This window comes from Fusarium phalaenopsidis, assembly GCF_050370095.1.
Source record: "Fusarium phalaenopsidis strain FUZ10S chromosome Unknown contig_32306, whole genome shotgun sequence".
Classification (NCBI taxonomy): Eukaryota; Fungi; Ascomycota; class Sordariomycetes; order Hypocreales; family Nectriaceae; genus Fusarium; species Fusarium phalaenopsidis.
Genome location: NW_028145403.1, coordinates 860,746 through 885,002, shown reverse-complemented (window position 1 = coordinate 885,002; position 24,257 = coordinate 860,746). Strand labels below are relative to the sequence as shown.

At 50.3% G+C, this 24,257-nt stretch overlaps 9 protein-coding genes across 9 annotated transcripts; 5 read left to right on the top strand and 4 right to left on the bottom strand.

The window, feature by feature from the left end:
* Nucleotides 1-418: 418 nt before the first annotated feature.
* Nucleotides 419-1,390, top strand: LRP88_11134 (uncharacterized protein; the record flags this gene model as incomplete). Its single annotated transcript, XM_083247571.1, has 1 exon — nucleotides 419-1,390. The coding sequence occupies one exon, from the start codon at nucleotides 419-421 to the stop codon at nucleotides 1,388-1,390; it is 972 nt and encodes a 323-aa protein (XP_083096719.1).
* A 1,718-nt stretch (nucleotides 1,391-3,108) lies between these two features.
* Nucleotides 3,109-5,156, top strand: LRP88_11133 (general substrate transporter; the record flags this gene model as incomplete). Its single annotated transcript, XM_083247570.1, has 6 exons — nucleotides 3,109-3,304; nucleotides 3,517-3,726; nucleotides 3,783-4,044; nucleotides 4,098-4,690; nucleotides 4,739-4,969; nucleotides 5,026-5,156. 6 exons carry the CDS (start codon nucleotides 3,109-3,111, stop codon nucleotides 5,154-5,156), a joined length of 1,623 nt encoding a protein of 540 aa, XP_083096718.1.
* A 1,635-nt stretch (nucleotides 5,157-6,791) lies between these two features.
* On the top strand, nucleotides 6,792-7,521 carry LRP88_11132 (TNT domain-containing protein; the record flags this gene model as incomplete). The annotated part of the gene is made up of 2 exons (XM_083247569.1): nucleotides 6,792-7,179; nucleotides 7,232-7,521. 2 exons carry the CDS (start codon nucleotides 6,792-6,794, stop codon nucleotides 7,519-7,521), a joined length of 678 nt encoding a protein of 225 aa, XP_083096717.1.
* A 156-nt stretch (nucleotides 7,522-7,677) lies between these two features.
* Nucleotides 7,678-8,670, bottom strand: LRP88_11131 (SDR family oxidoreductase; the record flags this gene model as incomplete). The annotated part of the gene is made up of 1 exon (XM_083247568.1): nucleotides 7,678-8,670. The coding sequence occupies one exon, from the start codon at nucleotides 8,668-8,670 to the stop codon at nucleotides 7,678-7,680; it is 993 nt and encodes a 330-aa protein (XP_083096716.1).
* Nucleotides 8,671-9,381: 711 nt separating this feature from the next.
* LRP88_11130 (uncharacterized protein) lies at nucleotides 9,382-11,400 on the bottom strand (the record flags this gene model as incomplete). Its single annotated transcript, XM_083247567.1, has 2 exons — nucleotides 9,382-11,176; nucleotides 11,231-11,400. The coding sequence occupies 2 exons, from the start codon at nucleotides 11,398-11,400 to the stop codon at nucleotides 9,382-9,384; spliced, it is 1,965 nt and encodes a 654-aa protein (XP_083096715.1).
* A 1,988-nt stretch (nucleotides 11,401-13,388) lies between these two features.
* LRP88_11129 (uncharacterized protein) lies at nucleotides 13,389-14,485 on the top strand (the record flags this gene model as incomplete). The annotated part of the gene is made up of 3 exons (XM_083247566.1): nucleotides 13,389-13,559; nucleotides 13,645-13,989; nucleotides 14,048-14,485. The coding sequence occupies 3 exons, from the start codon at nucleotides 13,389-13,391 to the stop codon at nucleotides 14,483-14,485; spliced, it is 954 nt and encodes a 317-aa protein (XP_083096714.1).
* A 3,331-nt stretch (nucleotides 14,486-17,816) lies between these two features.
* LRP88_11128 (heterokaryon incompatibility protein-domain-containing protein) lies at nucleotides 17,817-19,169 on the top strand (the record flags this gene model as incomplete). Its single annotated transcript, XM_083247565.1, has 1 exon — nucleotides 17,817-19,169. The coding sequence occupies one exon, from the start codon at nucleotides 17,817-17,819 to the stop codon at nucleotides 19,167-19,169; it is 1,353 nt and encodes a 450-aa protein (XP_083096713.1).
* A 339-nt stretch (nucleotides 19,170-19,508) lies between these two features.
* Nucleotides 19,509-21,243, bottom strand: LRP88_11127 (cytochrome P450; the record flags this gene model as incomplete). Its single annotated transcript, XM_083247564.1, has 3 exons — nucleotides 19,509-20,430; nucleotides 20,498-20,929; nucleotides 21,002-21,243. The coding sequence occupies 3 exons, from the start codon at nucleotides 21,241-21,243 to the stop codon at nucleotides 19,509-19,511; spliced, it is 1,596 nt and encodes a 531-aa protein (XP_083096712.1).
* A 1,087-nt stretch (nucleotides 21,244-22,330) lies between these two features.
* Nucleotides 22,331-23,540, bottom strand: LRP88_11126 (glycoside hydrolase superfamily; the record flags this gene model as incomplete). The annotated part of the gene is made up of 2 exons (XM_083247563.1): nucleotides 22,331-23,128; nucleotides 23,184-23,540. 2 exons carry the CDS (start codon nucleotides 23,538-23,540, stop codon nucleotides 22,331-22,333), a joined length of 1,155 nt encoding a protein of 384 aa, XP_083096711.1.
* Between the last annotated feature and the right edge of the window lie 717 nt (nucleotides 23,541-24,257).

Below are 24,257 nucleotides of genomic sequence, written 5' to 3'. Positions count from 1 at the left end.
TGAGGGGATCTTGCCTACTATTGCCACTCCGTAATTGGATACTAACTGTGCTGTTTCTTGGCATTACGTGTGTGCATCACGAAATGAGGGACGGACCTCGAAATACAGTGAGCGGCATATTCAGCCATGAATGTGGGAGAAATAGAAAAGAGACTCAAGGGATGTGCTGGACGACATTTTGTTTCACCCAACCCCCAAGCTGAGAAGAAACTCTTCTCAATCTTGGTATACGCCTGCTATGATTCTCGGAAACCCTTCAACACCTGCGAAGCTGGGAGTCTGGATAGACTATTCTAGAGATGTCATCTCATCCGCGACTTTGACGCTCATCAACAGGGATGCCGCTGTACTTTTGGCCTTCCTTGCTACTCTTGTCGCCATCACTGGAGTTCGCAGCTAGAGAATCAGCCGGTTTGCCATGTACATAGCCTTCGTCCCCAGACAGCAGCATGTCGAGGCCAGTATCAATCATCAGCTACTTCCACAACAAGTCATCCTCCGCAATTCCGAGACAGCTACTGGAGCTGCAGTAGGCCTTCTCAGCTACACATATGTCAACAAGGAAACCGAGGCTGCCGGGAATCGACACAGGCTAAAGGGAACCTTGTTCAGCGTGATAGCATTGGGCCACTGGGCCACTTTTGTCGTCCTCTCAATCCTCACCTCCCAGATAGTTCTCGGTAGAACTGTTCTCTCCAAGGATACCTTGAGCTGCGGTAAATGGGGGCCGGAACTCAACAGCTCGAACTTCAACCTGGTGTACAACGAGCTGGGACTCAACGCCACGCTTGATGCTGACAACTATGTCCAAAATTGTTACTTCAACCACGTCAAATCGGGCATCTTTGACTGCGAAAGATTGATGAGTCAGGCTATTGATGCCTCAGTCTCTCACGATGCCGAATGCCCGTTTCCTAGCAATGTATGTCGGATCAAGTTTGCTCTCGCCGTCGACACGGGCAATGTCAGCCTCGCCCACCTCGGCATCAACACGAGGCTTGCCCACGAGCTCTATTTTCGACGGCGCAGCGTGTGTGCCCCCATCCATGAGGATCTTTTCTATGTTGGAACTTATACATCGACAAACCTGTCGTGGTTCAAGCCTGACGAAAAGATTGACATATACCGCTTCATAACACCGACGGATGATTTTCCCATGATGGACCATCTCGTACGCCACGACAACCGGAGCGCTGCCTACAAGCTTGATGCCTACCATTTCCCATTCCCCTATCCGCTGCCCGAAACTTTAGCCGCTCCCTTGCACTTTAAAGACCAACTGCGCGATGGCTCCCACGGGCCGAGCATCATCTTGCTCAGCGGCCGAGGCATCACATTCACCAACAAATCTGACGACGCCCGCTGGTCTGTTCATACAGAGGTCGAATAGCCTAATGGGACCTTCCGGGGCCTTGACCTCACCAAGTTACCCCCGAGATATAGAATGGATAGGGTCCTTAATATTATCGGGTGTGACGAACGATTTCAGCTGTGTGCCAAGCATACCAATCGCTGTCTCCCATGGTCGGGGCTGATACCCTTAGTGGATATGAAGGCCATTGACGATAGAGCCAGCTCAGATGCTCAAATAGGGCGGGATCTCATCACGGTGGTATCTCTACTCAATAATGTTATCCCCGACACGAGTATCCCGGCTGTTATTGCCGGGCGTGACGGCTCGTCAGCCCTGAGAGCCTCGAGACACACGAACAATGGAGAACAGTACTACCTCGAAAAGGAACAGTGGAAGACGGAAGTTACGCATTGGTTCGCAGTGGCAATGGCCAAACTACAGCTCGGCATCTTCAATACCCTCCAGGGACCGAACGGTCTGCGTCCCACTGACACCATGAACCTATGGGCTGACTCGCCGATGATGAATATCTGTGGCAGGGTAAAGTATCGTTCTGCAGACCACACTTCGCTCAGCTTTGTTGGGGTGGTGGTTGTCATTGTGGTCTCGGCGTTTCTTATTACTGTGAGCCTATTTGATTTCATCATTGATTGGGTACCCAGGAAATTGCGTGGAAGACGGCTGATGCAGTGGGAAGCATCAGAGAGCTTGGCACTATTGGAGCGGCAGAAGGGACCTGGACATGATCGGGAGAGGGAGTCTTCAGAGAACGGACCGCAGTTGTTAGTTGAAGAGGCTAGGCCTAAGCTCACTTGAACTGTTGTTGATCAACATGTTAGATCTTTGCTCTTTGTTGTTGACGATCATCAGTTGAAGCTGCTTAGTATAGCATGAAATCTTCACTCACTCTCAGCCTTCAGAGTTCTCCTTACCCTCCAGTTCATGAACTCTGAGTGTGACTGAGTCATACGAGCAGCGCAGACCAGCTACACATATTATCCGCTCGCAAGCACCCTCTACACATCGCCTTGGTGATAGTGCAAGCTTGATAATAGCTCTCTAAGCTGTCCACGGTTTCCATTTGCTAACAGGCTATATGGAACGTGGTACCCCAAACCCCCATTCAACGTTTCACAACACCCACGTCGGCACTTAACACCTCTTTTGACGCAGATCCAATTCCACTAGCTCGGATCTTGCAGGCTGCCACATGCCCAGTATTTAAGCATGATAGCCTGACCAATGGGCTATTTTCCTTCTTCCCCGGCTCACCATTTTCCCTCGCTTGAAATAAGCCGGCCCGTTTAACCGCGTATTTGGCCGAGAAGCGGCGTGGAGATCCTTTCTAGATCCCTGGTTAGATTCTCCCCCGCATCACCTCCGCATGGTTCCCCGACAAATGAGCTTTTTGGGTCCATTTAGCCGTATTCCACCCCGGCTTTTAGTGCTGGGGTCGATATCTCCTTGCTTGTGTGGGGACTGCCAGAGCAATGGCAGTCCCCGCGCAAGCAAGGAGATGGAGTCGTGACGCCTGGCAGGTCGGCCGCCATGCGTCAGACTAGACGATGTTACCCTTCCAATGGCCTCGTGTTGGCGAGTGAAACAGCCTGTTGACGGGACGGCGGGACGGGGACCGCGCGGGGATTTCAGCTGAGAAATGCAGACTATATAGACCTAGTTACAAGTCGGTGAAACCTCCTAGAGAGACAACTTCCTCTACTCAACCCTTTTACAACCTCCAGATCATCGTCATCATGGTCAACGTAGGTTCAGCGGCCGACCCCATCGTTACCCGCCTCGTCGAAGAGGACAAGACACCATGGTACAAGAAACCAAACCTCCGCCTCATGTACGTGTGGCTCTTTTGCTGCTGCATGGGCGTTGAGATGACTTCTGGCTTCGATTCGCAGCTCATAAACACGCTCCAGTTTGCCCCTACGTTTCACAAGTGTAAGTATCTGTTAAACAGAGCACGTTTCACAGTAGCAAGCGTTGAAAATGGGGTTGAATGAGCCTTGTTCTTCAACAAAGGAAAGGGGTCGAAATACCCCAGATTTATCCACAAAGGAGGACCCATAATTTGGGTCAAAGCCCGGCCAATCGAATCCAAGCGGAGGAATCACGCTCTTGGACGTTCCGAGTTCGTGCTAACTTGGGAATAGACTTTGGCAATGGGCGCACGAACGAAGATGGCGATTTTGCCATTGAGCCAGGCTTGCTCGGCTTCGTCAACTCGTCGTATCAGCTTGGCTCTATCTTTGGTGTTCCACTCGCGCCTTGGTTCGCTCACCGCTACGGGCGACGATGGTCCATCATGTTGGGCTCTATAATCATGGTTGGAGGAGCCCTTCTTCAAGGTTTCGCGCAGCACGGTAAGATGAAGTCTTTCAAACTCGGTATAAACAGTCATACTAATGAACTACTACAGTTGCCATGTATATCATTGCACGCATGCTCCTCGGAGTTGGCATCCTCTTCTGCATCATCTCTGGTGCTGCCTTGATCGGAGAGCTTGGCCACCCCAAAGAGCGTGCTATTCTGACATCGCTCTTCAACTCGTCGTACTTTATCGGACAGATCACGGCTTCGGCCATCGCTCTTGGCACCACCAATATCCCCAGTAACTGGGCATGGCGTGTCCCATCTCTCCTCCAGATCTGCCCATCCTTGCTTCAGATCGCCACCGTTTTGTATGTATTCTACCTTGTTACGCCAAGTATTAAGACTAACTAGAAAAACCTAGCCTACTTCCCGAATCTCCCCGTTTCCTCGTCGCGAACGACAGAAGTGAAGAGGCTGCCGCCATTCTGGTCAAGTACCACGCTGAGGGCGATGCCAACTCGCAGCTCGTCCAAGCCGAGATTGTACAGATTCGAGAGACTATCAAGACTGAGATGGAGGTTTCCAAACAGTCCTGGCTTGACCTCCTCCGTACCAGCGGCATGCGCCGTCGTGTGCTCGTCACGGTCTTTATTGGTCTCTTCACCCAACTTTCTGGCAACACTCTCATCAGCTACTACTCTGGCATTCTCTTCCAGATGATGGGATATACCAGCAACTACGCCAAGACCCGGATCAATCTTGCCTACGCCTGCTGGGGGTTGATTAACGCGACAATCATTGCCCTTGTAGTCACCCGCTTCAAGCGCCGACACATGTACATGCTCTCAGCTTGTCTAATGCTCGTTACCTTCATTGCCATCACCGTCTCCCTTGAGAGGCTACAGGCTGCACAGGCAGCCGACGTAAAGAACCGTGCCGCTGGCATTGCCGCCCTGTTCTTCTACTTTGCCTACTCTCCAACCTACAACATCGGAAACAACGCTCTCACATACAGTAAGTTCAAGAACCCAGTACTATATGGCCCATCTAACCACATCCCAGCCTACCTCGTCGAACTCTGGCCCTATGCCCAACGAAGCCGTGGTATCGGTGTTCAGCAAATCTTTGGCAAGCTCGCAGGATTCTTCTCCACAAACGTCAACTCGATTGCACTCAATGCCATCAAGTGGCGTTATCTTGCCATTTATTGTGGCTGGATCTTCTTTGAGTTTTGCATCGTCTTCATGCTATACCCAGAGACGAGCGGCCGAACTCTGGAGGAGCTCACTTTCCGTAAGCCTCGTCTTTGCTTTTGTATATGTCAGAACACTAACGTGTTGCCATCACAGTCTTTGAGGACGACGAGTTCAACGAGAAGACAGTCGCTGCCGTCGAGAAGCAGATTCACTTTGGGGACCAAACCGAGAGCTCTAAGCAGGAGGGTAACCCTACCCAGACTCAGCACAGAGAGCTCGTGTAGGTTGGTTATGAGCGTGAGAGGGATATTGGAAGAGACGAGGGGTATCATTTGCAATCATTTGGCAATGAATTCCTACCTACCTATGGTTCCGATTCCTTTACTGGATATGTACATCAGGCTGTCTAAGGTGTGTCCTTCCATAGCATATACATGTCTATATTCTTCAAATGGAACAGCATGCTACTCTTGCTCATGTGCGACTTTGCGACCGTCGTCACTCGCATAAATGATCTCGAACAAGGCCAACATCTCGTCCTACAAGTCGGCAAATTTCTGCCTCGTGGTGACTGTCGCACAATTGTTCAAGTGTCTCATGCAATTCGTTTGCATGGCTTCAAGCAAAGTTGTTACACTAGACATCTACTCTAAACGCCAGAGATACCCATTCCAGGTCAAAGTCGTGCCCTCTACCCGGTCGACGGAATTGACGGTGAGGTAGTTATCGACTGACCACACGATATCACGGCGCTGAGCCAACCCTGACGGCTGTGATATTCGACCATGGTCTCTGTAGCTGTTCTCTTGGGCGATGATAAAATTCTTCTTTGAGGTCGAGGGGGCATCGAAGAACAATATCTCTTGTTGGCGGTGAAGCCCCATTGTGGAATTAGTTCCATCGGTAGGTCCACAAGGACCCCCTGGATGTCGTTTACCCACCATATAAATTGTAGATCAGGCGCGTTGTGCATGCAGGAGTGGACAATAATAACATCGCCCTGTGCTGAAGACGCGTGATGATCGACATGTCCTCGCGTTGCTATGGACAACACACAAACAAGCGAGACAGGCGCAGCAAAGGTTCCTGTCGGGGTCAAATAATGTCTCCGGTGAAAGAAAACTCCGCACGTCGTTGTACAACGTCGGAGAACTTGCCCCGCTTCAAGACCGGTGCAGTGCATCAATCATTAAGCCAACAGCTGTGCGAGCATTTGCGTTCACTCTCAGCAGCAAAATACCTGCTTCTAGCTGTGTTTATGCAAGGCCTCAGCTCGACCCATAATGTTATGGTGCCAAGCACTGTCAGCCAGCCACAAACAGGGGTTTTCAGGTCGCCATGGTTGCGCTCCGGGAAGAATGAGGGGCACCAAGACAAGAAAATAGTGACTGCTCACCTTGGTTCTCAGCACTCTAATTCGAATTGGGGATCTATCATTGGATCATGGACAATTCCCACTTGAGCTGAGCCGTAGCTGAGATGCCCTCAATGCAGCCTAGCTGCCATCCCAACTTTGAGGCCTGCCTGTTCACGGCGCTCGCCTGAGGGATTATCGTCGCCGATTACTTGGTAGTGGCCAGTGAGGGATTATTATCGGCGATTACTGGACGCTGTGCAGTAGCCTCAGTGCCCCAGCTCTTCATTTGCTGGCATTCCTGCATCAAACCCGCTGGATCCCTGCATAAGCGGGCGGGACTGTAAGACACGGCAGGCTCTGTGCTCACTTTGGACATCCAAGTGCAAAACCAGTGAGACACGCAGATCGTTCAGTTGAGGAGGAGAGGCTGAGAGCGTAAGGGGAGAGAACTGAGAAGTATAAAAGGCATTCATGTTGACGTCCCGCTTTGAACATGTCGCTTCACCATCAATCACCTTTGCCTTCACGTTCTCCATCCGAGTAGGGATAACCTAGTGTCAAGATGCGCGTCTCCTTCTTCCTCTCAAGCCTCCTGTGGCTTTCTACCGCCTCAGCCCTGCCAGCCCCTCTGGATGAGCGCAAGGCAGTCGGCTGCGACTGTACCGGCACAAAGAATGGAGGTCCCTCGTCCAAGGATTTCATCTGCCGTGACTCCCGCCTTGGACCCAAGGTCCTGCCCAAGAAGCTTCCTCTTGACAACCTTGTAGAGAACTATGACCGCTTTGGAGGACTCACTCCGGGTCAATTCCTCGACAAGTGGACCGACGACAAGGGCAACTTCATCTATCCTCCCCAGAACGGCTTCCAGCTTGACCAGAACGGCAACGCCATCAACGGTACCATGGAATTGCAAAAGGGCGCTCTCGTGGATCGCTTCGGGAGCGAATATGGTACGTGTTTCTCTCGTATCAAACAGATGCGAATAGTCTAACCATCCCCCAGGATCATTCATCTCTGCTGCTGCTGCCCCATACTCTCAGCGTGCTCTCCCTCCCTCCAACCTGGCCACAAACCCTTCATCCCCCAACTTCCCATACAACTACCACGTCTACCGAGTGCTCAAGCCTCTTCCTGTTGTGGGAGGCCCTATCGCACCTTGGTTCGGCCAGCCAGGACTTGGAGCCCAGTTCTTCACAGGTGAGGTGGGCAACATCATGGCTCTGATCGAGAAGGGTTACTTGGAGAGCGTGGATCCATCAGTCTTGATCTTCAGAGGCAAGGGCTGCGCTTGAGTATAACAAAGGGGAACGAAAATAAGATTAATGAGACATGATCTATGCGCGTTAACTGTATTATCTACGTCCAGTTCAGTCACACCAGGACAGGTGATAATAATACCTCAGACTGTGATTAGAAAGATTGACGTAAACTATCTTCTTCATACCATTCTATTCGGAGACATCCATCTTCCATTTTTCGGCAGTCTTGTTGATAAACTCCTCATAGCTCGCAGGACTCCTTCCCAATAATTTAACCTGCTCCTGATGTTCTGTCTCAGTCATTCCAAAACCATTCTGTTCAAAATAATAATACATGAGTCTCATGTCTCTGGCCCAAATGGAATTGACCCTCGTTCGGAAGAGCTTCTCAAACTCTACTAGGCCTTCTTCATCACTCTTTGCAGCCGTGATTTCTGTTCCGAGAGCTTTTGACCACAGTCTTGCCGTGTCAGTGCTGGTGTATGTTTCCAAACTTCCAATCATGATCTTCTCTCCAGCCCAGACATGTCCATCGTCTTGCAATGCGTTCGCTGTTGCTAATGCGATGTCCGCAGGGTCCACTCGACTAACGCCTTTGATCCCAAGTGGCTCGTCAAAGAATCCCTGTTTGAGTATGCTCTCCTTGCTGCGCAAGTCATTGTCGAAGAAGAGAGAAGGTCCAATGATGGTCCAGCTAAACCCTCCTGGCTGGCTTCGCTCTGTCACCCCGTAACGCAACTTGGCTTCGATGATGTGTTTGACCAATACATGGCCTGAAGCCACGTCTCGGAGGTGGCCATCTTGAATTGCGTCAAGACCAAAATCACCACATGCAGACAGGTAAACGAGATGCTTTACTGTCTCAGCACGTTTCATTGCATCAAAAAAGTTGAGCGTGACCATCAACTCATTCTCGCCGGTCAAGCAGACAAACGTGGCTGTGACACCATGTGCCTTCAAGGTCTCCTCGAGGAAGACTGGATCTTGGACGTTTCCATGGACAACTCTGACCCGAGCATCATCTCCATGGGAACTGATTTGCGACTTGAGTCTGTCAGGATTGTTTGTAGGAAGAATGAGAGTTGGTCTTGCTGCCTGGGACAGGAGGAGAGGAACAAGTCGTTGGCCGATGTGACCAGAGGCCGCCGTGATAAGATAGGTCGGGGGAGTATTGGGGGACATGGCTGAACTGATTCTTTTGACTCCAGTGATCCAAGTGACATAATACAACGGCTTGCGAGTCTGCAGGAGCTCGTTCACACTGTACGCAGCTCTGCCTTTCTTTATATAATGCTTGGCACCGTATAAGACGAAATCGCCGAGAAGTCTCCGAGATTTGTAATGGGTTGCCGTGGACATTTACCATCCATCTTCCCACGACTTTCCTGGATTTTTCGGCCAGAGAGCGGGATCTAGCTTGTTGGATTTGTAATAGATCACATGTGGAAACTTTGTTATGCGTAAAGCTCAAAGAGGGTGTGCCAGTCATCCAGTGAGCCACCAGCGGATCAGATCATACCATGGATATCTCGGCAAACTGCATTAGTTTCCAGTCTATGAATCATTGAACCGGTATGATTGCCCCAGGCTCGTCATCTGTGTTACGAGGAAAGACAATATTAACTAGAGTAAAAAGGGAGATATATTCAAACAACGAAATAAAGACTGCAGATGTACAACCTGGCAAGACAAGGGCAGATTACGGATCCGAGGGCGCTCGAGTAGACAGATATAATTTTAATTGCTGTAAGATTACAATCCTTTGTACTGTCTGCGAGATACCAATCCATAGACCTCACTGGCTTTATTACTACAAAGGGGCTCTTTGTTGCCAATCAATCATGCTACCCACAATCCAATCGCGATTGATACGAGGTATGCTTGGCCTTCCCTTTACAGAATGAGAGCAGCGATAACGGGGAGGGCAAATGCCAAACCAACATGCACCATATTTCCACTGCTGACAACCGGAGTGGTAGGTTGAGGGGGAATTGGCACGCTGGTAGGAGTTGACACAATGATATGTGTGCTCAACGGAGTTGAGACAACAACAGGTGTGGTCCAAGAACCAGTGGGGACTACAACTCCTGAAGATGGCTTGTTCGTCGTGACAGTTCCGTTGTATGACGGGAAAGGGGCTGTCTTTTCGGGAACAGGGACGGGTTCGTAGTAAGATGGGACTTCAGACACCACCTTTCCGGAGCTAGGAACAGCTGAGCTGGGCACTTCGGGAGTTTTGCTCGTAGGAACCGCCGTAGTGATAACCTGGAAGCCAGAAGTGGGCTGCGAGATCACAGTGCTTGGGTGTGTCTTGGAAGTTTCGGGGCAGACGGTGGTACGGTCAACGATTGTGACCGTAGGAGCAGGCGGCGAGTTGGTAGGCGGATGGAAAGTGCTGGTGGTGCGCTCCTTGCAAGGAACAATCGTCGTCAAGGTTTCGGTGATGGTGGACACGGGCACGAGAGTCGACTTTGACGGCGAGACCGAGGTCGTAGCGGGAACAGCGCCGCTCTGGGTGGCAGGGCAGACGTAGGTGGTTGAAACAACAGTCGAGGTGACGACCTTCTGAGTATATCGTGCGGGGCAGTTCACGACCGAGGCAGCGCAGCTGGTGATGGTGTAGACGTGGGTCGACCGGACTGTGCTTGTAACGTCCCCAGTAGGGCGAGGAGCAGTGACGTTGCCATGGCCCGCGGTGGGAGTGCTAGTAAAGTGGGCAAAGGTGTCCGAGGTTTCGGTAACAAAAGAGTTATCAGAGGAGTCGTCAGAAGAGCCGTGGGAAGAGCCGTTAGAAGAGTCGTTCGAAGCACCATCAGAAGAGACACCGGAAGAGGTGCCAGAAGGGCTCTCAGAAGCGGAGGTGGCCGTTGCAGTGCTTGAATCGGTGTCTTGATGACTCTCAAGGAAGATACCAGGCTGGCCACGATCGGGTAGGCAGTTCTCAGCCTTAGCAGCAGTAGCCAGAGTGATGGTCAAGCTAGGAGCCAAGCTGAGGTCAAGAATATCGCCAATCTCAACATTCAGCTCGACCTCAAGGCCAAGAGTGAGAGCAATGGCCTCGGCAACAGAGACAGCACAGTTATCAGTGCCAATCAAGACTGCAGTGTAGTCGAAGAGGCTGACCCAGATGGCGATCTTGGCACCAGCCTCAATCTCCAGAGCGGGAATCTCGAGCTCTGCCTCAAAGTCGATCTCAGTGCGTAGACGAAGACCAAGCTGGAGCGCAACCTCGGCAGACAGATCAACCTCGGCGCCGATACCAAGGGGAAGAGCCTTGGCAACAAGTCCATCAAGAGAAAGTTCAACAATGTCCTTGGTCAGAAGAGAAATCTCCACAAAAGCATCCTCAGCGAATGAGATGTAGACACCGGTCGAAAGATCGATCGCTGCGTCAACTCCAATAACAAGATCAAGAGCGATAGCAGCACCAGCCTCAACTTCCAGGAGTCCGGGAATCTCAAGCTCAAGGGCAGGAGAAGCAAACAACTCGATGGCCTCATGGACAGCAGCCGAGGCAGAGATATCGATCTCGATGTAAGCCTTCACACCACCAAGGCCAACACGGACTCGTGGTTCCTCAAGGAACCCTTTGACAAGCTTCAGTTCAACGTCTCCCGAGATTTGGGCCTTGGGGAGATGAAGGCCGAGGTTAAGGGCAGGGGAAGTCTCGGTCTCGGGAGCAGCAATACTATATAAAACTGTTAATGACAATGCTTTAGCCCCCAAGTGTCTCAAAACATACCCCTTGAATAGAATATGGTCCTCCCAGCTGTTGGCCAAGCTGCAAACCGACGGAGCAATGCGGCTAGGCTTGCTGATTTGAGGAACACCGAGACCGCCCAAAAGGTGCGGGGAGGCCTGTGCGAAAGCCACGAGGCCTCCTAGGGCAGGAAGAAGATTAGAAAAGCGCATGTTGGTTTATGAAAAGCAAAGTAATGAGTGGCTGGAGAAACAATGCCTCCGAAAATGTGTAAAGAGAGTGACAGGAAGAGTGCAGTGACAACTACAGAAGCTTGACCGAAACGATTTCTATGGGCAGCAGCAACGTCGTGCTTTAATGCAAGCTCAGCGTTATCCGTGCTTAAGGGGCTGTGGAGGATATGCGTCGTCATAATCTTCCGTTAGCTGCTAAACCAACCATGTCGTCGACCTTTGCTAGAGGGGGAAGTGAGTGCTGAGCAATCACAATCACAGCTGCCGATCGCCATCTTGGGGCCTGCTAATCAGCAAAGCGAAATTCTCCTAGCGAGCAGCTGCCGCGAGTAAGTTCGGGGAATTGTGGAGGACCGAGGTTAAGAGAACGCCGATCACACATGATTGACTGCGTATGAAGTTTCAAGTGAGTAGATTGTCGTCCAAGGAGAAGTTCTTCGCGTGTATCATTCTCCTTCTAGAATAAAGATAAGCAGCTCAAACGTCATCAGACAGAATATGACGAATCTGTCAAGGGACCTGGACAATTCTATCCAATATCGAGTGAGTCGCTTAAAAAGATGGTCCGCCTTGGCATCTAAGATATCAAGCCGTCCATACCACCTGACACTGGCCTTTTTTTCTCGATACTGTAGCAATTGGTGAGTCTTGTATATCACTGTATTGGCATTGAGATATTATGTTATGATGTGTTGATATTGTGTTCTTTGATATAGTTGAAGCCCGGCTCTTGATCGGGCAACTCCGCCGGCCCATATCGTCTTGTATAGAATCTCTCTGCTCATAGTAGCTACCACAGAACATAGCGTTTGATATTAAATTGACAAAAGCCTCACCGAGTTTAAAAAAAACAGGAAAAACATCGCAATCGATCTAGCCAAGAAACGCATGGACTTGGGATGGCACATAGCTATTGATTGGGATGACCAGGTCTTTTGACGATCGAAAAGGGCTCATGCGTGAATAGATCAGTCGCAATTCAAGAAGTTGATATCCTTTTCTCCGGCTGCCACATCGATTCAAGCACTTTCAAAGGTACAGATATATAGGATTTGCATCTAATATTGCTTATAGGACTGGGAATACGAAGAGGCCAAGGCCATCTAGACTTTCCATATTCCCAAGGAGAAAATGGCGAGTCATTAGGCTATAGGTACAACTTAAGACCCATGATCAAACACAAATTGGAAAGTTACTTCCGATCAGCGCTCTTATAGCGATAGTCATACTCACCTGAGCACCATGTTAGTGCTCCTACCCTAGGCACACCAACTTGTGTCATGACACGGCGGAACGGGGATATCTAGGATCATTGATACGTGGGTGGAAAGATAAGTAAGAGTAATGGGATAAGCAGGATATAACATTAATGTGCGCAAATGGTTGTGGTGGTTTCATAGACATTGAGCCTGAGCACAAATGATACAACAATGGGATGGAACACAATTTTGGTTGCCAGTCAAGAAACGGCGGCATCGATACTTGTGAAAACTTGAAGCATTTTCGCGAAGGCAACCCACTGCAGAGTTTCTAGAATAGATAGTAATCTAGTTAATCTTTCAAAAGTCACCCGGCATGGCTTGGAATGTCTTTATGGTCCTCATCGACCAAGAATCATCTTGAGTTCGTGGAAGGCCACCCTGGTCCAGCCGGGTCAAAGCATCCGTAAATGATATTAGTGGCGTCAACGGTGCAGATCTTCCCCTGGGTAGCGTGTTTTAGCTCCCCCTCAGTGTCCATTCACAGCGGTTTACAGGGAGCCATTCCCGTCCAAGTGGGTAGAGCTAACCTGGCCGGGTCTGGTCTGCTTACTGGCCTCATTCTTGGTGCAGCCTGGAAATAGACCCCAATCTCTCAGCCCGACTCGCATCATCAAGCAGCTCGCCTTGTTAACCTTTTGTTCTGCTCTTTCTGTTGTTTCTTTCGTTTGCTCCGTCTTTCCCGGGTCCTCAGCTCCAGCCGGCGTCATGTCCGACCTCAAACCTGCCACCAAGATCGACCCCAATGTGTGGTACCAACTCACAGAGGCAGCGGTGGACGACTATGAGGGTGATTTCGTTAGCAGCCTGCAGCCCGTCGCCCAAGATGACGATCTGCATGTTTGGCCCGCCAAGGGTATCAACGCGTTCTGGCAATTTGTACGTCTCGAGGCCTCTCAGTGCGACCATGCTCTGAATTCCCTGAAGATCCGAGCATGACGATCACTAACTGTATAACCTCAAGCAACCTATAGGTGACAAGCCCGGCCGTTACGCGATTCGATGCTCCAAAACCACGACCCAGAAGCAACTCTCTGTATGCTACCGCCCGGAGGTCAAGGTCGAAAACAGACGCACTCGTGCTTGTCTTTTGGATAGCGATGGCACCGATGCGCAGCATTGGGATGTTGCCTCGTGGGGTACCAATGATACATACAGATTGATCAACGTCAAGAACGGCACCGATTACTATCTCGACTGTGTTCCCAATGGTCCTGTCTTCCTGAGTCCCAACCACGAGGGGTATCAGAGCAGGCAACATTGGCTTATGACGAGTGTGAAGGATGTAGATGATGCTGCATACAGCACCGTCTTTTCTGAAGTTGGTCGCCTGTCTCAATGATTGTGTCAAGGTTAACAATCTGTAGGATTCTTCGTCAATATCACACCCAATGACGACATCAGTATCTACCTCCGAATCCACGGCTTCCGAATCTGAGACTTCTACTTCTGGAACTTCCGAGGCCGAATCTTCAAGTGGTGATTCCTCAAACAACAAGGGCCTGTCATCTGGTGCCATCGCCGGTATCAGCATAGGTGCTACTCTCGCGGTCGTTGCTATTGCACTCCTAGCCTTCTTCCTGTGGCGTCGAAGGAAGCGGAACGCCCAAAACACCAAGTCTGTTGGCTCTTCAGAGTCCAACAATGAGAGAAACGATCTTCCGGTGCCTGTATCTCCTGTGCCCGCATATAACTCTACACGATTGAGCGAGAAGCTCGACAGCGAGCCCCCTTCGATTCAAGAGATGTTACATGAACAAGCTCCAGTGGAACTGTCGGCCGAGCAGCGACACGAAATGGGTTAGACAACACGACTTGTTTAAGACGGGCAATCGAAGTTGTTGGCGCCTCGTTGGAAGGGACGAGGCGCAAAGGCGACTTATGACCAAGTAAGCGCCATGACTCAATGGCGATATGCTGGTGAATCTATGAGTAACCTTACTTTACTGGACAAGCTTATCTCTCTTTTCCCGATCTCTGCCTCAAGCTCTGGGATTGGCTGTGTTTGAGTTGAGTTGAAACGAATGGAGTTGGGTGTTGGCCATCTATCTTTTCAGCGGCAACATTGTAAAATGTATGGGACGGCGTTTCGGCTTATATCCCCAAGGCTGGTTTGCATAACCTCAAATATCAATAAAAGTCACAATCAGGCAGGGCAAGGCGTTCTGTACCTTGTTTTGCGGACATCTGAGGGGTCCGAATTCACTTGCAGGCGGGTGTTAATATTGTCTCCAAACCAGTAGCTGCCCTTTCAAGGCCTCAGCATTGTCCAAGCAGAAACCATAAAGATCTTGTTAGATCTACCTAGGTATTCTCAGGAGATATAAGTGTATCCCCGTAAGAGAGTTGGCGGTATAGTCCAGCTCTTGTGGAAAAGCCGCCGTGTACGATCTACGACAACCAAATTTATCTCCAATCTAGTCTGCAAGAAGCAGTCTTTGGTTCCCACACAGTCTGCTCCCACTCTTCACACTCACTAAATTCAATCTCCACGTCACCCCAGTGGTGGCCCAGCCCCTCTTTGCAATCCATGCAATCCCCTGGCTGCTTCCTCCAGCACGATGGCATTGTTTAGGACAGGCCTAGGTCGTCCCTGTAAGTGCACCACTAGATGAGCTAGGTGCACAGTCTAATAGATGGCTTCAGTTTACCATGGCCGGAGGCTTGAGCAGATGGGCTCTCTGGTACTAGATGGGGCGACAGGAGCACGTTGGCGATTCTGTGCCCCGACTCTCTGCTTCTCCACCACGAATCGTCTAGCGAAGAAACCCGCCAAGCGAGCTCGTAAAGGAGCTCGTAAAGCAGCGCCTCAGCTTCTTCTTGGATTGAGTCGAGATGCGGAAAAGCCTCAAGATCGGAAAAAGCATGTATCCTTAGACGCCTGGGAGCTGAACGAAGAGCAATAAGCTGTTTCTGACCTCGTGGTGAAACAGGGAAGAAGTGTCTTCTTTATAGGCCCTGAAGGCGCCGGCAAATCAGTTCTTCTGAGAAATATTATTCAAAGTCTACAGACCAAGTACTCTAAGTACCCCGGAAACGCCGAGCGCGTCGGCGTAACTACGTCTACTAGCCTTGCCGCTCAGAACATTAGAGGTACGACGCTTCATAGGTTGCAGGGATTGGCCTTGGTCAAGCGCCTACCAAAAAGCTCATTAAGGACATCCAGAAAAACAAACTCAAGCGGCGGCGCTAGTTAGATATCTATGTCTTGATTATTGATGAAATCTCCATGGTTAACTACATTCTCTTCGATAAGCTCGATGCGATCTCGCGTAAGTTACAAAGAGTAGATCTACCGTTTGGAGGTATCCAGCTAGTCCTTACTGGTGACTTTTTCCAGCTCCCGCCAGTGAGGAAAGGGCGAGATAATAGCAGTCCGAAGTTCTACTTTAAGTCTAAGATATGGGATTAGACCATATAAGATACCATTAGCCTAGCCCAAATTTATAGGCAGAGGGATCCCGAATGTAGCACCATGCTGAACCAGATTCGAGGGGGTCGCCTCTCATCCGTTACCATCGATAAGTTCCTAGAACTTCATAGGCCTATGGTAGCAGATAGCATTGCAGAAGCCACTGAGCTTTTCCCTCTTCGCCATGAAGCAGACCAGGCGAACTCAAGGCGACTGTAAAACATCAACGATATTGCTCACAGCTATATCGCAGAAGATGGTGGGACAATCAGAGACGCGGATACCCGCAAGATGCTCCTCAAGGACTACATAGCCCCGGAGTCCTTGGTATTAAAGAAAGGGGCACAAGTCATGCTCACTCAAAATGTTAATGATACCCTCGTGAACGGGTCTCAGGGCCGCGTCATTGACTTTCAGGGCGACAGACCCTTCTACCCGGTCGTTCGTTTTGCAACCCGAGATGGTGGGACCCGAGATCACCTTTGCGAGCCTATGGAATGGGCTATTGAGCGATGGGTGCCCAAAGAATAGCCTGAAGAGGGTTGGATTGTTGAGAAACTAGCAACGCGTATCCAAGTTCTTCTCCTCCTCGCATGGGCGCTCAGCATACATAAAGCACAGGGTCCGATGTTAGACTATATTAAGGTTGATCTTAAGCGGACGCTCGAGACTGGCCAGGCGTACGTCGCGCTCTCACGTGCGACGAGCATAGGCGGATTGCAAGTTCTGAACTTTGATTCGAGGAAGATGACAGTACATCCCAGGGTCAAGGCTTTCTACGCAAGTTTGTCTAGGAATACAAGGAAGCAAATGCTTTGAGCTCACGATGTAGGCAGAATAAGTAACTGTCACGAGGGACCACCCATTCCGAAATTCATCTCCAAGCTAGGCCGTAAGAAGCAGTTGTTCGAGTCCCACACAGTCTCTTTTCTGTTTTCACACTCAAGAAAAGGGCACCGCGGTGATCACGCTCAATCTCCACGTTCAATCGTCTCCCAACGCGCACCGGGTGCTTGGCTTTCTCCACATCTAGACCCTTCGCCATGTTCGTCTATACTGAAATCGAAGCCCTATCCGAAGAGAAACGTATTCGTTTACTCTATCTCGCCCCGGCGGAGAGCATCGATGATCCGATTGAGTGCCATCTGGAAGTCGTCACTCTAGGACAACACCCCCCTTTTGAGGCATTGTCCTACTGCTGGGGAGACAACAACCCTGTCCGCGAAATCAAGTGTAATGGAGAACCCTTCAAAGTCACCGAGAATCTCTGTCACGCGCTAGGGGACCTTCGAAATGGCCACACCCAAAGAGCGCTCTGGATCGATGCCCTTTGCATCAACCAACTGGACCTCGGGGAACGGCGACTTCAGGTTCCCCTGATGGGAGACATCTATAGCCAGGCAACAAACGTATTGATTTGGCTAGGTCCTGATCCAACCTCGGACAGCATATATCATGTATTTGAACTTGCTGAGAGACTCCCAACGCTCGGAAAGATACGTATGGGCCCCAAATGGACCGAGTTTGTCCAGACGACTTTTCCAGGTAGCCAAGAAGCAAAGATTGTAAGCAATGCTCAATCGGAATCATCAGAATCTCCCGAAACAACGTTTCCTGCTCTGACACAAGAGATGCTGGATGGTATCGTGGCAACGTTGAGGCGACCATGGTGGACGAGAACGTGGACTATCCAAGAGCAAGCAGTTTCTGCAAATGCAATCATCATGTGCGGCAAGTTATCAGCCTCATGGCAGGTCTTTAAAAAAGTATTCGTCATGGCTATGACTGAGACCATTCGGACGCAGGGCCACGACATCGAGTCTAACAGCTCCACGCTCGCGATGGACGAGATGAACACCATGGCCTACACACGTCTAATATTTGATCGTCGGCGCGAGCAGGGTGGTTATAAAATGCCCAGCGAGCTTGGAGATTTGCTCATCAACTACAGATGGTCCATGGCCACTGACCCGAGGGACAAAGTCTATGGTCTTTTGGCGTTGGCTGAATCCACATACGGCATTCAGCCTGAATATGGCATTCCGATAAGAGACTGTTACACAGTTACTGCATACCAAATCATACGTGGCAGTGGTAACTTGGACATTCTAAGGGCTTTGAGGAGACCTTCTTGTCTGCCTGTTACCATCCCCGACCTCCCTTCGTGGGTCCCCGACTGGAGCTACGACTACTGCAGCATCCCGGAGGAAGCTCGTCACCCCATAACTATCTTCAAGCCGTCTGCACGTGAGACCTGGCTCAACACCCATTCCTTCATGTTCAAGGCCTCTCATCCCAAATTCCAAGCATCCAACCCCCAGATGGGCGACTATCCGAAAGATGGAGGACCTAGTGGAATACTGGTTCTGGAGGGTCTTATTGTCGACGAACTGGATGTCCTTGGAGACAGATTGGATTATCCGGTGCCAACAAAGGAACCAGTGACGACTAAAAACCGTATCAGAGCGTGGAACAAAAACATGAGCTACAACAAAAAGGCCATAGAGGCAATTGGGGAGATATGGAGCACGCTCAAAGACTGGGAGCAGTTGGCACTTGGATGTAACCGCCTCCATACAGCCCCTGGAGAAAGCCGCGAGGAAGCTCTGTTAACGACAATGTGCAAGAACCAGATCCCTCTGACCTCAGACAGGACTGTTGTTCTCGACCATATGCGCCGTTGCATCAAAGGCATGGCTGATGACTCAAAGACAGGCGCTGTGTCCAAGATGCTGGGCCTACCGCACATGGCCCCCAAGTTATACCACATGCTCGTGGGGTTCAGTAAGGAACTCAGGATGGATGATGATGATTTCATATTGTTTGAACTAGCTATCCTCAACTTGCGATGGGCTGTCGATCAGAGAATGGCGAGGACCAAAGGCGGATACTTGGCCTTGGTCCCCGAGACTTGCAGGGTTGGGGATGAGATTGCGCTTCTGAAAGGAGGCAAAACACCATTCGTGGTACGTAGAGATGGAAAGCACTGGAAGATGTTAGGAGACTGTTATGTTCATGGCATAATGTTCGGCGAGGCTTGGGATGAAAGAAAGCGCCACGAGATAGAGTTTGCCTGAAGTGTAACATGTTTTCTACAAGTTCCAATATGCTCGGTACACAAGAGACTGTGTAATAGAGGCCCTTCAAAGAGCGAATGGAAACACCCATACGTACAACTTCCTGCTAACTGACAACCCGAGACTCCTTGCAAGCTGCTGCTGACCTGCACCAGGTGTCACCGGAGAATCGGCTAGATTGAGGCCCCAGGCTCATAGCAGCATTTAACTGCAGGTTTTAAATGGAGAGGTACGATGCTACTCCGTTTCATCTTATGAATTGACGGTCTATAACCGAGGCAATTGTCTCATCTACCTACAAGAATGAATTATTTGCATATAATTCTCGTGCCAACACTTTCAAGACACAAATCGCCACTTGGTTTTCTCCCAACCCTTCTTCTTCTGAATCTGGACCCCAAACCCTTCGCCTTCTTTTTCCGGCTTGCCTGCCGCTTCAGAGAAAACACATGCCTTCATGGCGGGAACCTTGAATGTTGCATAGCCCTGATCTAGAGGTGCAACGTCAAAGCCAAGGAGGAGAGAAGTCATCAGCCCAAGGTTCTCAGCAAAGGCAAAGTTTCGTCCAGGGCACAGATGACGTCCACCTCCAAAGGGAGCAAACGACGTCCTCTTTGCCCGATCAGACTGGAGGTTCTCCTTTCCGCCCTTTTCGATGAATCTCTCGGGATCAAACTCCATCACGTCGTTGCCCCAGACACTGTGCAATGTGTGGAGAACCTGAGCTGACATTTGCACGTTGAGACCCTTCTTGAGGAGATACGAGTTACCTTTGCCGTCGGAGATGGTGGTGTCCTCCATAACTCTGCGGTTGCCCACAGTCTGATTAGATAGACGGATGGCTTCACGGTAACAGCTGACAAGTAGTGGACACTTTTGGTCGAGGGTGGTGATGTCGATAGTGACCTCGTTGTCATCGCCGTATTGAGCCGCAGGCACCACCTCCTCTCTCAGGCGAGAGACAAGTTCAGGTCGAGCGTAGATTTGCGCCATGAACCAAAAGAGCGTAGGGATAGTGTTGGCTGTCGACACATGAAGCAAAGCAAGCTCAAAGTTACCGACTTCGGCGCTGATGCCATAGCTGCGAAGCACTGTCGCTCGACCCTTGACAATCTGAGCTGCATCCTCGTGTTGGTCCTTCATGGCGCCGTAGTATTTTCCTAGAGCAGCTTGTAGTCTGGCCCTTGCGTAGTGGGCAGCTCGTGCCGTGATGCTCGGGAAAACGTTGAGCAAGATTCCAGTCAAGCCAGCCTCGAAGGTCCTGGACGAGAGTCAGCGCAGCCCACGCCTCAGAAACCATTGAGTAGTATCTTCGTGTTGATACTTACCAGAGGTCTTCCATCAAACCAGGGTTCCCCTTGATAGGGTTGTCAGGCCCATACAAGGCCTCCGTCGTGGCAATCGTCATCATATCTCGCACCCAGAGATACATGTTTGGGATCTTCAAGGGCTCGCTGCTTCCCAAGGTCTCGAGCTCCTTTGATACATATTTCAGAGCATTGGCATTCATCCGATGTGTGTACTCTCCCGCCATTGACTTGGTGATGACGGAGAAGAAATCAGGAACGAGATTGGTTTCTCGGACGATTCTGGCTGATTCGTTTGAAATGGCGAGCTCTCTCTGAGCAAACTCAACGGCAAACGGCTCAAATGCCAGGTTCTTGTTTCTGTAGGCTGACTGGACCATGGAAGGCTCAAAGATGATATACAGCTTTCCGCCAAGGATAGGCAAGGTGCCAATCCGAGCGCGGGTCTTGTCACTAAATTTCGCCCATCAGCTCAAGTCCGCTTGCCTATCAACAACGACTCGGAGTATTCTCCTCTTGACTTACAATAGAATCTGGAAGTAGCCACCATGGTGCTTCATCATCCCAATAAGATGGCCTATGACAGGAATGCCAGGCTTGAGCAAGGGGGGCTCTCTCTCATCAAGACCAGGAGATGAGAGCTTCCGTAGAAAGATGACGGACAAAAGCAACGCCAACCCAGTCAAGTACCTTGCGGGTGACTGCTTAACGTCCTCTGCCACGAAGGAGAGGAAGCCATTTGAGGCTGTCGTCACGTTCTGTGCCATGGCTTTAGACAGAGTGTCCCACGGTCACTGTAAACCAGAGATGACTCGCCGAGTCTAGCACGAGGAAGAAACAAAAGATCAAGATTAGCCCAAGTTTATCGGGTCTGGCAGATACTTATCCCAGGCCATCTGCTTAGCGCTGAGCTGCCACGAAACTGGGACACACACTGTTGCAGGGGTTCTTCATGTAAGGTGAGATTTTAGTGCTGAAAAGTCCGAGCCAGCCACGCCGGTCAAGAAATAATGAGACACCGGAACGGCAGAGAGTATGAACCAACTCGTCTAAAGTTTGATAAATAATTTTTGAATAAAATATTAAGAAATATATCATAATAATAATAATAGTAATAGTAATAATAATAATAATAATACTTTGAAACTCTCTTATATACTTTTTCTTCTTTTATTGACTATCCTTAGAGGAGGATAAGCTAGCGTGTTGGTGCTGGTGTCTCGTTTTTCCTTGACCAAGGTGCTAGCCTCGGGATTGCAAAGCAGGACTGGCGATTGGCGCCCTCGGTTAAGGACCCAGCGTCAACTACGACGATTTCAGTTAGCCCATTGTGCGGTTGTTTCAAGGTCGACGCCATTTCATCTTGCTGTCTTCATGAAAGAGGCCAATATCTGTCTGGGATATCCGTTTTAAACACACAGGCAGGCCTTTTCATTCCTACCTCCATGACTTTGTCCTTCAGACGCGAGACTCCAGCCCAGCATCCCCCCTCCCCCCTCGCAAAGCTAACATCAGCGTCAGCAAGACAAATCAGGGTACAACATTCGCGCTTGACGATGCTGACGCCCCACACGACACGTCGCTTAAGTACAAACACAATCAGCTGCAAAAAGAAGCCCTTGTCAAGAGCTTTGTTTGATGGTGGCTTATCGAGTGATAATGACGAGTCCATCGATCGCCAAGAGCTATATTCTCAGCATGGGAGGTTTATTTGGCCACCGAAGTCCCTCAAATATTGTTTATTCCTGGTCAATCTGTCTACCTGTATCTTTCATCCTGCAGTATCGCCTTTGGTTGACAATATCAGACGGCTGCATCAAAAGCTACCCCCAGAACAGCCCACTCTCCCAGCTTTTAGACGTAGGTCTTCAGAAGAGAGTTGTAGTACTGGTAGCCAGTTCCACTTGGAGGTTCAAAGCTGTACATGTAGGTATCCCACCAGGGACCAGCCGCCCACCAAAGAACACCCTTCCAGACATCGCTGTTGTCCTTAAGATAGTCGAGCATACCCTGGACGGCTGCCTTGCACTGGCTGTTTGCTCCACCGGCAAACTCACCGAGAATACCGACCTTGCCGTTCTTCTTGAGCCAGGCTGTGGCTGCTTTGACCCGTTCAGCGCCAATGGTGGAGGAAACACAGGCCGCGGAAGTGCCAGAGCTGTCAGAGTCCAAATACTGGTGCATCTGGTAGACAATCTTGTCCTCAGGGTCGGTGAGAGCCTTCATGTTGTCGTTGACATCGGGCCAGGACCAAGCACCAGACCACTGGTTGCCTTCGACAAAGATGTACTGCTTGGCACCGGTCGAGCGAATACCGTCGATGGCTGCCTGGTTGAGCTTGAGAACAAGAGTCTGGTCCATGCTGTGGTACTCATTGTTGGTGTCAAAGATGACGCGGTCGTTGTTCTTGAAGACGGCGGCAAAGTTCTTCCACCAGGTCTGGAAAGCTGAAGTATCGGCAATGACGTTGCCAAAGAAGCGGCCATAGTTGTGAGGATCAAGAACAGCATAGGCACCCTTCTGGGTGATGTGGTTGATAACCTTGCTGTAGCCATCAAGGTAAGCCTGGTTGTGGCTACCAGTCAAGGTGCTCGTCAGCCTCTCCATCTTGAGCTGCACACGGAAGGTGTTGTATCCTTGACCGATCAGAGTCTGATGAGCCATGTTAGTATGCGTACTGCAATACATCCTTAGTGGCAAGACTTACGTCAATCGCGGCAGTGTCTGGAAAGGTGTAATCCTTGCCCAAAGTGCCTGGCAGATTATTCTCTCCAAACTCACCACCAGCCTCATTAGTACCAACCCAGACGAACTTGCCCGTTCCTGGGTTGGGGTTGTTGGTGGGAGAAGAGCTTGGTTGAGTGACGGTAGAGAGAGTAGTAGAAGGCGGGTTGGGGTTAGAGCCTGGCACACACTGGCTGTAATAGTCGTTAATAAAGCTGCAAGTGTAACCAGAGATGCAAGTGGTAGAGCCGCTCCAGTTTTGGCCTCCACATTGCTGCCAGGCTCCGTTCTGGGCCAGAGCGAGGCCAGTGAAGCCACTAAGGGAGAGGAGATAGCGCATGGTGTTCAGTTCCTGTTGGCAAAGACCTTGAGTGAGTGTGCTGAGCTAAGAGTGTGCTGAGCTGAGGAGACCATCATGAAAGGAGAAACAGGCTGCTCTTATATTCGCCAAGAGTCAAACCATTTCCTCCAGCAAGGCTGTTGGCGAAATAGGACACCATCGTGAGACCCTCTGACCAAGCCCTTCTTCCCACTCTACCGCTCCATTCAATTTCTCTTGACTTCTTGATCACATTGATACGGCCCGTCAGCCGTGAGTTGTTCCGGAAGGATTTCTCCATTGAACTTGAGGAGGGAAGACCCCCGGAGGTCCTGAGCCCGAAAGGAGACTGGTAATCGACTGACAACAATGGCTCGGAGTGACAATGTCCGAGTCTTGGTGAGTTAGATAGCCATTATTGAAAAGAACTATAATGAAATTACTTAAAAACCTCAGAACAGAGAACTCATGACCCGATTGGACCCGCTCTAGACCGAGTTCGGGCCCGGAGGCTGAGGCTCCGAGGTTGCATCAGGGCCGGCGAGGGGATCCATTCCGTCGGAGGACGAGACCGTTGTTCCGGAAAGTCTGGGGGAAATTAAATTAAGACCCCTAAAGGTGTAAAATGGTCCAATAAACATGCTCCGTGGATCGGCCAGTCACCCAAGAAAGGAAACCATCTGGATGTGTCTTGTGGATGTCGACTCACAAGGCATGACCTGTTCAATCTGTAACAAC